We start from the raw sequence: 12,411 nt of genomic DNA on the forward strand, positions 1-12,411 counted from the left end.
CCTTATGATGGTTTCCATTTTGCCGTTTGCTCTTTGTGTGTTTAGCTCCAGCAGGGCATTAACAGGAAAGAGGTGTTTGGCAAGGCAGGATATGGTCATTCCTCAGAATGAGTTGGGTTTGATACTAACTTAGTATGGTCAAAATCTAGGGGGACAATATAATCTATAATTCCTATCAGGAAGCCATTATGCCAGGACAATAACTCCCAAGTAAACTGGGATGCGTGGTCACCTTATCAAAACCATCAACACTTCCCTGGGTCCTAACCCCCTACCTTGATCACATAGAGACCTTAATTTTCATGTAATAACTAGAAAGAAAGCCTAAGTCCAATAGCAGTAGGTAATTATGAAAGTTAGCACTGGTATACTCAGGGTTCTAAAAGAAAAAGACAAAGACAGGAAAGCAGACCTATTCAAAGGTCCTGCCCATGGCCTCTATTTTGGGTTTTCCTAATACCACGGTGCTTTATTTCTTTAAAGCATTTTGTAGTTTACAGAGTACATTCACAGGCACGTTGTCCTTAATAAGCCTGGAAGGCAGGTAATAGGTTCGCACACTGACAAAGGCCACACGGCAAGCAGCAGAGGCAGAACCTGATTTCAGGATCTGTAATGGTCTAGCGTCCTTCCCCTACCCATGCTGAGACCATGGACCAAAAAGATTATCTGTTGCTTGAATCAAATCAGCTACAAAGACAGTCATTACCACTGTACATATTCAAAACAGAAATACATATGTGTGCATTTATTTTTAAAACCACCAGGAACTAGATTAAAAAACTGCCTATTCCCAACATGGTTTTCTAAATAATTTCCGAAGAGTCTAACTTTATATGTAAATTAATTGGCAAAGAATCAAACTCTAACATTTAAAGGTGGTTCTTAACAGGGGGGCAGTATGTACTCTTGAGGGGGCATTTGGGTTGTGACCGAGGGGTGAAGGGGAGCCCCCCTTCCTTTACCTCTACTTCCTCTGTAAGTCAACAAGCTGTCTCTCTCCACTTGTGGAGATCCTTCCGCCACTCTGCAGCTTGATTTCCTGGGTGTTCCAAGGGATTTGACCTTGATACAGCTGTGTTTGAGGGACAAGGGAAATCCTGGTCCCCCTACTTTCCGGCCACCTTAACTCCTCCCTCTAGAAGTCAACAAATGTTAGTGATACTCAAGATCAAAGGTGACAAGGATGATAGTCCCTGACTGCCGATTCGCATACAAGCCTATCATTCGCGGACTGTTAGGCATCTGAGGCTTAGACCTCGGGCTCGCAGACCATGATGCGCTGCTTGCTGCTCTTCCAGGCCACAGCTGGCGGAAAACCTGGGGGTTCTACAGACCTGCAAAACTGATTTCAGGGAAATGGGATCTTGGTGTGTTCGTCCAAAACATCATGCGTGCCCTCACTCAAAAGAGTACGTTCTGACCAAGTCTACACAGCATGCATTCTGTGCCTACAGGAGGTGGATTTAGTAACCGCGTGAGTAATTTAGTCCTTTCCCTCCCTAGCCTGTTAAATTAATTTCTTTCTTTCTTCACATATTCAGACAATTTAGGTAAAAGTGAGGTTAGAGAAGCACAAATAATCCCACCATGTACAACACAGATCAGAAAGTACCAGCAGATCTAAAGGACTAACTTGATCCGAACTTCTCCTGGTTTGACAGAAGGACTATCTCCAAGAGGAACTCCCCAAATTGCCAGAGATGGGGGATTCTTATCAGGCCCGACACCTGAACTGATTCATACCGCCAGGAGGGTCTGATGAGAATAAGGTAGAATTTAGAGTACAAAGCTTCCCCTCTGGATATGACACGTCTCAGTTATGTCCAAGTCACAGACGTGCCCCGGGCTGCAACCATCCAACTAGACAGGAAGGTACGGACGGCATCCTTCACTGGGCTTGCTTCAAATGGGTTCCTGGATGTCAAGATGTGCAGAGTACTGAGGGGATGACCCAGAGGCCTAGAGGAAACCACTACTCTCTCACCTCAGCTGGCTGGGAGATCCATCTTCAAGCAATGCACAGAGGGTCTCTAATTCCCCGCTTGGCACTGAAAAATTCTTTTGCAGATAATTCACAGTGAGTGGCAAGCCACGGGAGGGGCGAGTCATTTATGCCTTCAATACCACCTTTGCAGAATGAAATGAAACAGTGACCGTTTATGGAGTGCTGAGGGTATGGGGAGACTGGGCGTCACAAGGTTTGTGACACCAAGGGAGGAGGAGTTAGAACTCAGGAAAGGAATGAGGTCTGGAAAAGTAAGGGTTTTGCTATTTTCTCGTTTAGGGAAAGGAAACGTCACCCAGAGAGAGAGGAAAGGAGACTCTGGAAAAGAATGGGAAATTAAGGAAGTGTTTGAACACACACTTTGTCTCTGTGAGACCTGTAGGTGGGCAGTAATGAAACGATAAAATCCTAATTACAGGGGGTAAATTTCACCGTTGTTTTGTTTCAGGGTTGGCGGATCTGTCAGAGGCTGGACCAGAAGAACATTTCTTCATGAGATCACCGCCGTAGCTTCGTGAGCAGGGAAGCTGTGCCCCCCTCCCACCCTGCTCAAGGAAAACCACCTACACATACAGCTGACGTAATGTGGGGATGAAAGGCTTAAATAAAAACACAAAGAGTCAGCCCTTAGCCACGAGTTCCCAAACCCACCTTTCTGGCGGTAAGGAACTAACGCCACTCTATGACCAGCATAAGCTGTTGGGGGGTCGGACAGTGGGCTGCACCTCCAGGACAGGACTCAGAAGGTCACCAATGACATGAGGTGAAGCTCCACGAGGCCTGCGATCCTTACCAATATACCAGGTCAGGAAGAAATCGGTTTTCCAAAAACTTCAAAGCACATGCATAAATATACCGAGATCATAAAGACCACAAAAGAAATAATACACTGATCAGAAAACAACGATTCTTTATAAACATGTATAGGCTCTAAATGACCCCTTATAGTTGTATCTACTCATTCCAGAGAATTAGGAGATTCTCTTCCGCAGAACCTACAGAGACCATCCCCAGAGCTTCCAGTTCCCTTGAATGTCCTCCTCTGGACAGAACTCCCAGCGTGAGAGCGGTGACAATTCTCGCAGATTCCCCACACAGCCACGACCTATATCAAGTCCAGCTGTGAATGAGAAGAACACTTTTAGAAAGGAGCCAGGCCAACCATGGACCGCTGCTTCCCTGGTGAGAAGGAGTTTAACGACAATGGCTCTCTTCACTGGTGGCATACATGTACTAACTCAGTGCTGTTTCAGGAGTTAAAGACCCAGTAAGTGGTCACAACACTGAAGACTTCTCCACAAACAGACTGAAAGTTTGTACTGGAATTAGCTGTCGTGTGAGGCTAAAAGGTGGGAAGTTTCCCCACATGAAGGATGGATACAAAGGCAAGACTGACACAGCCTCCCAGGCAACCAGACAAGGCGTGAGGAGGTCCAGAAATCCCCCAGATGCCTCTCAGCTGATTTTGTTTACATTAAGTTAATTGACAATATTCAAGAATTAGTCTTTTAAAAGGCTGTTTTTATTTGTCAACCCACACAAATTGCATGCTATATTGCTTATTTTGGTTGAGAGCAATTTCAGTAAATTATGACATTTTGCTACTAAAGGAATGGCCTCACCAGCTCTTTTTCAGTCCTTCACGAGAAAGGATTAAACTGAATGAACAATATAAGTGAAACCAGAGAGCACGGGAATTTCCTTATGAAATTACCTATCTGATTAAATTTATAACAGCAATAAATAATAGTGTAGGGAGCTTCTGGTGTGTCAGCAATTAAAACTCAAATAAGAAACAGGCCTATGATAGGCAGCACTGTGGCTGTATTTACATTCGGACCAGTCCGATCTGGAGAACACCTGGAAGAGATGAAAAGCACTTACTAAATCATCCACGTCACCACCTTCTGCAAATATGGCTGCTGCGTCTTCATTTGGATTTTCTCTAGGGGCCAGAAACTGTGAATACAAAGCCAGGCATGACACCAAAATGACATTTTTTCCTCTTTGGATGGAGGGGACAGTCTGCTGGCGGTGTCACAGGCAGACCTAAGAAGGCTTGCTTAGCAAAGTCTCACTGCAGTGGTCTCAAAGCAGCAGCATCTTGATGCATACTCCTTCATTTGGCCCTGGACAAGAGCACCAATTTTTAAGTTGAATAGCTCACGTTAATTAGTCACCAAGAGAAAGTTCTTGTGAAGAGGGAGAAAACGACATGGTTTGCCAAGGCAGTGACCCCACCAGAGGGCCCCGTGTCAGGCATTGCGGACATTTCCATTTCTGCTTCCCCAGGGGACTTTTGTGCTCATTAGAGGTAAGAAAAGAACCAAACCTGGGGCTCCTCGGGCCAGTCGGTTAAGTGTCCAACTCTTGATTTCAGCTCAGGTCATGATCCCAGGGTCATGGGATCAAGCTATGAGCTGAGCTTGGAGCCTGCTTAAGATTCTCTCTGTCCCTCTCTCTCTCTCTCACTCTCTCTCTCTGCCCCTCTCCCCTGTTCGTGCTGTCCCTCTGTCTCTCTCTAAAATAAGGAAAAGAACTAAACTCCCGGAACGATTACGTTTGGTCTCTTTTGAAAGGACCATAAGAATCAAGTGTGTGAACTCAACAATTAGAATCTCATTCCTCAACTCTATGGAGGACAAAAGGAAGGACTTCCTGTAAATGATGTGAAACACAAAAATGGGTGAGCTTGGGAGGCTGTGCAATTCCTTTCCTGGAAATCCTTCAATTGGTTAGAAAACATCTGAAAAACAAAGGTGGAGGAGAAAGCTTCTAATGCATGCTTCTGTTCAGCATTAGTATTCTAGACCTGGAGCTTCTGAAAGCCAGATGCACAGAAAAGCAAGTGCCCTGAATCGAAGTCTGCAAGGATCTAGGGATGAAATTCAGATTTTAAAAGAATGCTGGGTGCCCTTGAAAATCATCTGAACACTCCTGCTCTCTCCCCGTCCCTCTAGGAGAGAGCAGTGGGGTCTCCTCTCTTCCAGGCAGGCAGTAACTGGGTCTGAGAGCTGGGGTTTGTCATCCACTTATCTAACCCCAGAGGGTGCTCCATCTCCTGGTACCCTAAGTCCCTGAAATGGCCGCAGAGCCAAACCCAGAGGAGCGTTTTTAAAGGTGGGGCCTCCCTCTCCCGCCTGCACTCCTCAGAGCCAGTGTGCATGGAGCATAAGGCCAAAGTCACCCTGAAATATTAGGCTATGTGCAGCAAGTGTCAGGAAGCCAGTGCTGCACGTCCTGCCATCCCTCGAGTGCAGAAACTCACACACACGGGTCATAAGACGGCATCGGTGGACACTGTATCTGCAGAACTTGCACCATGGCCATGGCCATGACAGTTTGCTTTTGACTCAGCCTCTGTCCTGGACTTTTTTTCCTCAGTCAAAACCACTCACCACTCATTAACTTCAGTTTTGACTGAGAGACTCAGGAATTTATTCCTTCTCAGGACACTCATGGATCTTTTCATGGCCCTTTGTTGACCTGAAACTGGACCATGTTCAGTGCTGGGCATCAATGGTATAAGAGATGGGAAATGCTAGCAAAGGGGGATACAGTCTGAAGTAGAACTATAATGGAGCTTCTGTACCATTAGTTCTTTTTTATTTATTCTAGTTGATTATTAAGATACCTGAGGGCCAAGTACAGATAAATGACCACCACACGTGTATCTGCATATGGTGTATGTCTAAAGATTAAACTCTGCTCTATCCTAGATTCTAAGAGGTCTAGGATATCCTAGATACCTTAGATTATGATTCTAATTACCATCATTAAAAAATGGTTTTTACTTTGTTCCTTGCCTCTCCTATGCATTACCACTTAGCTGCATGATAGTTCTTACATTAGGAATGCATGGCTAAAAGACTTGCCCAGTTTGGGTGAAGAGGGTTAAGAGCAGAGCTGTGTTTTTCCAGAAATCTCGGGGGGGGGGGGGCACACATCAGCAGCACCTGCCGGACACAGACACGCTCCCAGGGCCCAGCAGTTCCACAGTCCACCATACCCTTTATCACCCTGAGGGACTGGATATGTGGTAGGTACTTGCCAGTCTAGAAAACCCCTAACATTTTCTGGCACATAGCCTCTAAGAGCTCCAAATTCCATCCCTCCTCACCTGCACACCCCCTTTTTATGGTGCAATTACCAGATAGATGAAGGCAGGGCTGTCTGCACAGTACGACTGCAGTGCATACAATTAAACACAAACGGCCCATCGCTGAGACCAGGCCGACCTCCTAGGAAGAGAGGAGCACCAGCAACCAAACTCTCATTTCCAGCACGTGCTAAGCACCTGCAAGTGATTCTCCTGACAGATCTGCTTCATACTTCTGCGCAAGCGAATGATGGCTAAAAGCCGGGCTGCCATCCATTATCTCCCCAAAGCCCCAGGCAAGGCTGATCCCTTACACATATCACTCCTCTTCATCAGAGTTTTTAACTGCAAGTAATTTGCAGGCTGTGCAGTGTGACGGGAAGCTGGAGATACAGCAGAGAACTCGACGACTGGCCTGCTTTCTCAATAAAAGCAACAGATTCTCTGAACGCAGCAGGAAGGGGCAGGAGCCAACTCTCATCTTCTCGCGTGTTCTTTCCCTCTGCAATGCTGCCAGGTTGAGAATAAATAGAAAGGATACTTGTGTGACACACTCCTCCTTCCTCAAACCACCAGGATTCACTTGGGGTTACCAAGAAAGAGTGTCCTTACTTGAAGAGCTTTGTGAAATGGACAAACTGTTGCTTTGCAAGCACACTGAAATACAATCCTGGCCACAGCAGGGAAATGGAGTCAGTAACGTCTGTATGGAAACAACCAGTCTAACCCCTCCATAAGACTAACAACTAATCATCAGCTTGTGCTCAGACCCTGACCAGTCCTGAATTAAACTCACATGGCTTCCAGCGGGCTGACTCCAATACTATCCAGTCCACCCATAATCCAGATGTATAAAAGCATCAGGAAGAACAAGTCTGTTTGCATGTATTTTGTCTAAAAGGACATACATGTGAGTTTATACCCTGTGTATCTTACATCGTGCTACAAAGGCCATATTGCACAGCAGAGAAATCTGGCAACCCGCTGTGGGAGAACATAACCGTAACCCTAGCTAACCTCAGCCTCATGGGCAAGCCGCTTGACCTTTCTATAATTCATTTCCCCCCAAAACCAAAAGGGAATACTAGTGCTCGCTCTATCTCATGGGTTGTGGTGGGCCTCAGATGGAAAAAAGTATGCAAACCTACCTTGTCATATGTAGCTTTTATGTTCAGTTCCTAGGAGTGTACCTAATATATGTCCACCAAATGACGTGTATGTACAAGAGCCATAGCATTTTTATTCATAAGTGCCAAAGTCTGGAAATAATCAAATACCCACCATGAGGGGAATGGATAAATAAATGATGGTGTAACCGTAAAAGGGAGCATAGCTATAACAAAGGATGAACCACTCTAACATCATGGATGAATCATAAAGGTTAAGGACAGGCAAAGCTATGCTCAAGTGACAGGTGTCAGAATAGTGGTTACCCCGGGGACCAGGGGTTTCTGAATGTGAAGGGTACAAAGAGGCTTCTGGGGTAATGTAAATGTTCTATATTTTGATCTGAGTGGTGGGTACCCATATATGTGAATATGTAAGAATTCATCAGGTTGCATATTTAAGCTTTGTGCACTTATTATATGTGTGTTCCACTTCAATAAAAATTTTAAAACTTTATATTAAAAGTATCAAGCTCTAAACAAATATAAGATAAAACTGTAGTATTTTCCTTACTGCTTTTCTTTGAATTAGCATACGAAACAACTACACCAGAGATTTAAGGCAGAAAAGAAAAGTGGAAAAGAGCAAAGGAAAAATTGTCATGGGGCCAACAGGGGACAGCAGTTAAAGAAAACTGTTCTCAAGAAATGATTCACATATTTTATCTTATAATCCTTCACAAGTTTGGAGATCTCTCACAAACTCACACACAGAAAACTGGGTGTACTCTTGCAAGAGGGGACACGAGCATCTTTCCTGTACGTAGATGTGGCTGGAGGCATGGAGAGGTGGCGCCATGGTGTGGTGGGAAGATGACCATAATGGTTTCCGGGGCTCTAGATTCTACTCAGTTCTGCTAGCCATGAACTTGCTAGGAGACACTATGCAAGTCAATGTCACCTCTCTAGATGGAGTCTGTAAAATGACCAGATTGCTAAACTCCTATCGTCTATGATGCTAAAGTAGAAAATCAGTAAATGTCAACAACAAAAGAGAAGGCTAGATTAGGCAGCTACAAGGAAAACAAGTACTAAAAAGATGATTATCCCCCCACAGAGTTCCCATCGAATGATTATTTAGACATAGCTCTCAGCCCCCTGGTATCTGTGAAAAATAATACAGCAAAGCCATGGGGAGAAATCCTCTTTCCCCTCCGTGCTCTTAGTATGGAGTAAAAAGAATGAAGGATTGGGGGCCAGTCCTAGAACTGGACTCTCGGCCAGGGACTTACGAAGAGATCTCAGCCATGTTATTTTACTTCTTGGGGCCCTATGTTTCTTCATCTATGAAATAAGGAGGTTAGACTGGATCAGTATTTTTCAGGTTCTGTTCCTTGAGGTCCTGCGTGTTCTTCTGAGTCTCCCGTGCACGGGTAATCCCAAACTGCCACACTCATTGTCCACCAACTGAGAGGCACCACCCTTCTCTGTTTTATGTATTAGGTTTCCCTGTAAGCGTTACGTTTCAAAAATAAAAACTCCATTAGAAGATCATTAGAATTCTTTCCAGCTGAATGAAATTATACACAACGTAAGCCAACTTCCTCTGCCTTAGTTAAGGATCTGGCTTGTTTTAATTCTTCTAACCCAGGACTTCCCGACATCATTATTCAACATTTTGGGCCAGAGAATTCTTTTTTTTTTTTTTATTTTTATTTTTTATTTGAGAGAGAGGGAGAGAGAGAGAGAGAGAGAGAGAGAGAGAGCGAGCAGGGGAGAAGGGCAGAGGGAGAGAAGGAGAATCCTAAGAGGGCTCCACACTCAGTATGGAGCCTGATGCAGGCAGGGCTTAATCCCATGACCTTGGGATCATGACTTGAACTGAGATCAAGACTCAGCTGCTCAACCAACTGAGCCACCCAGGAGCCCTCAGATAATTATTTTATGTTAGAGGGCTGTCCTGTGAACCACAGGATGTTTCCCAGCATCCCTGGCCTCTGCTCACTAGGAGTCAGTAGCACCCATACCCACCATTGTAACCACCAAAATGACTCCAGACAATACCAAATGTCTCCTGGGGAGCAAAATCATTCCTGGTTGAGAACCACTGTTCTAACTCTAATATAGGTTAGCAAGAAGAAACTTATTTAAAAAAAAAAAAAAAGGAAGTCTTTGATAAAGAAGACAAACTTCAAATGAAGAGTCAGCCTATCCTAACCTTCCACAAGTCCAGGTGTGTTACTACTGGTGGTCCCAGGGCAAACAACCTCCCAATGCTCCTGGAACGTGCCGGGCGTAAGCTGCACGCCACCCCCCACAGAGCCACGCCTTGAGGGGTGGACACGAGAGCTATCTGAAGGCTCTACCAAACATCAAATGAGAATGTATGTCTGACAGTAACAAAAGGAAACAGAAGAAGTTAAGTGAAAGACCTGGCAAATTATAGTGACAATAAAAGCAAATGTTGGGGGGAAAGAGGCATCATGTTTATAGTCTAGGCTTCAAAATGAAATGAGAGCTATGAGTGAATTTAAAAGAGAGTGACTATCTAAACTTACATCATGGAAGAACTTTCTATTTCTGGAGCAGGACTGACTTACCTAGATTTCTCAAAGAGTCTTAAAATCTACACTTTTCGAGAATATACCAGAGGGAAATGGCTTTCCTTAAGATATGCAAGTGTAAAGTTAGGGTTTAATTTTCATTTCAAACAGACATCCCATGCAAATCATCAACATTTAATAATAATTTAACAGCTTTCTAACTTTAAGTGACTTATGGTAAGTAACTTGGCAGACTTGAAATGGACTGTGAGGACTGCCCTTCAACCTCTTATAGTCCAGTTTCCTTAAATGATTATTTGGGAAGTGTCCAAACTTAATACTCCCTCTGTAGGCAATATAAATCCTGCAGTGCATAGTCAGAAGAGGCTCCCCCTCCCTGCCCTGCTGCAGTAGGTCTTGGAAACCACAAAAAGCCAGTTTCCCTGAGCCAGGCCCTTCCTCAGTGATTCTCCCCAGTATCCTCTGTATGTGCATTCTCTCTCCCACAATCAACAAGTGCCATTTAACAACATCTTTAACACAGGAGCACCTGGAGGGCTCGGTCAGTTAGGCGGCTGGCTCTTGGTTTCGGCTCAGGTCATGATCTCACGGGTTCGTGAGTTCGAGCCCTGCATCGGGCTCTGCACTGGCTGTGCAGAGCCTGCTTGGGATTCTCTCTCTCTTCTCAAAAAATAAATTAAAAAACTTAAAAAAAATTTTTTTTTTAATACAAGGATTAAGTTTCCCCCCTGACAAACAAGATGAATGTTTGGGGAACAAAAAGATGGGAAGTTTTCAGAGATGTCTTAACTCACAACCAACTGAAATCAGCTCTGCTGACACTGAAACCATGTAAGGACAGACAGCGCCCCACACCTAGTCATTAACTGAAATTCCTCTCTGCACCTTAATGATCAGACATTGAGATTCCCCAAGGTTAGGCTCTGTACCTTTAAGTTCCAAAGAAGATACTGCATTTGCAGCACAGAACAAGCCTCAGACAACTTGCAAGAAGCACACCATCCCTTCTTAGACTTCTTTCCTCCCTACTATTCTGGACTCACTTAGCCATGACACCTTTGCTTAAGATGCACTGCTGGGAGGGAAACACTCCCTTTTCAGATCTGTGCTTCTCTGCTTTCTTCATTAACAGTAACACGTACTCAACTCTCACCTGGATGACAGATTTTTTTTTTTTTTTTTTAATGCAACGATTTGTCTTGACTTACTTTACTTGTTTAGCAAAAGCTGATTGATAAGCCTTCATGCTAAGTGATGGCTAATTTTTTGTGTCAACTGGCTAGGCCACAGTGCCCAGCTACGGTGTGCAAAACACTAGTCTAGATGTTGTTGTGAAGGTGATTAACATTTACAATCAGCTGCCTTGAAATAAAGATTACCCTTGGTAATACTAGGAGGCCTCATCCAATCAGTTGAAGGAATTCTGCCTCAAGAGTGTAACACAGAAATCCTGCCTGAATTTCTAGCCTGCTGGCCTGCCTGACAAATTTCAGATTGGCCAGTCCCCACAATTTCATGAGCCAATTCTTCAAAATAAATCTTTCCCCAACCCCCTCCACCCCCCACACACCCATATATCCCATATATATATTCTATTGGTTTGGTCTCTCTGGAGAGCACTGAATGATACGCTCTAGTTCAAGGGGGAAATATCATGCTATTGTATAAAGTAACAAACAAATAAAACCAAGCAGTTAGGTGACATACTCTTGAGTATGGACATATTCACAGTATTGACTGTGGTGGAAGAGGGTACAGACCCTGTGGAGCCTCTTTTGAGACAAAAATCAGCATCTTAGGGTATGCTTCTAAAATTTCAGGATCTTACTTCCTGAAAGCAGGGACCAGATATGCTCTTTAACAAAATGCTTTTGCCAGGCAAAGTGCTTAATACAGATTCTAACAGATTCTAACTTCTTTCCCCCCCCCAAAAATACTATGGTTTCTGCCAAATGCCTTTATTGAGTTGAAAATTTAAGGCATTTTTAAATTTGGCCTGAATTTAGCCATAAGATGAAAACTTCCAGCCTTGTTCCTGCCATTCTCTCAACAGATTCCTGTCTGCTAGCCCAGATCAAGCTCTCCCTTAGCGTGTGTTGTTAGTTTTTTGAATCTCTACTATCTTCCTCTGCAACCCTGTAACTGATGGTTTAAGGGCAGGGTGCTGTCTTATCTAGCGCAGTGCCCAGCAGATGGCAGGGGCCAGGCACAGTAACTGACAGCTGCTGGGTGTTGTGCCAGCAGGGCTGGATCAGTCAGGTACTGCAACTGAAGTTAATGTTATGAAACACATACTTGTGAGAAACCCTATTTAATTTTATTAAAATATATTAAAATTTCATGGGGCACCTGGGTGGCTCAGTCAGTTAAGTATCTGACTTTTGATTTTGGCTCAGGTCATGATCCCAGGGCCGTGGGATCCACGCTCAGCGTGGAGCCTGCTTAAGATTCTCTCTCTCTCTCTCTCTCTCTCTCTCTCTCTCTCTCTCTCCCTTCTTCCCTCCTTCCCTCCCTCTGTCCCTCTCCGTGACTCGTGCTCTCTCCCACACTCAAATAAAAAATTAAAAAAGAAAAAAAAAAACCTTAAAAAAAAATTTCACCACAGACCTGAGGTATAATGAAAGATTACTAAAC

At 44.3% G+C, this 12,411-nt stretch overlaps 1 protein-coding gene and 1 long non-coding RNA gene across 2 annotated transcripts in view; both read right to left on the reverse strand.

Moving 5' to 3' along the window:
• The window catches only part of LOC125173982 (uncharacterized), a 55,343-nt gene extending 53,509 nt beyond the window's left edge, over window positions 1-1,834 (reverse strand). The window contains exon 1 of the long non-coding RNA XR_007155211.1: window positions 966-1,834. This is a non-coding gene — a long non-coding RNA (uncharacterized LOC125173982). The remainder of the gene's footprint in view (window positions 1-965) is intronic.
• A 1,067-nt stretch (window positions 1,835-2,901) lies between these two features.
• The window catches only part of XRCC5 (X-ray repair cross complementing 5), a 92,167-nt gene continuing 82,657 nt past the window's right edge, over window positions 2,902-12,411 (reverse strand). Inside the window, exons 20-21 of the mRNA XM_047870728.1 lie at window positions 3,893-3,967; window positions 2,902-3,128 (exon numbers count right to left, since the gene is read on the reverse strand). Of these exons, the coding sequence (XP_047726684.1) occupies window positions 3,114-3,128; window positions 3,893-3,967 (90 nt within the window). The 3' untranslated portion in view covers window positions 2,902-3,113. The remainder of the gene's footprint in view (window positions 3,129-3,892; window positions 3,968-12,411) is intronic.

This window comes from Prionailurus viverrinus, chromosome C1 (genome assembly GCF_022837055.1).
Source record: "Prionailurus viverrinus isolate Anna chromosome C1, UM_Priviv_1.0, whole genome shotgun sequence".
Taxonomy (NCBI): Eukaryota; Metazoa; Chordata; class Mammalia; order Carnivora; family Felidae; genus Prionailurus; species Prionailurus viverrinus.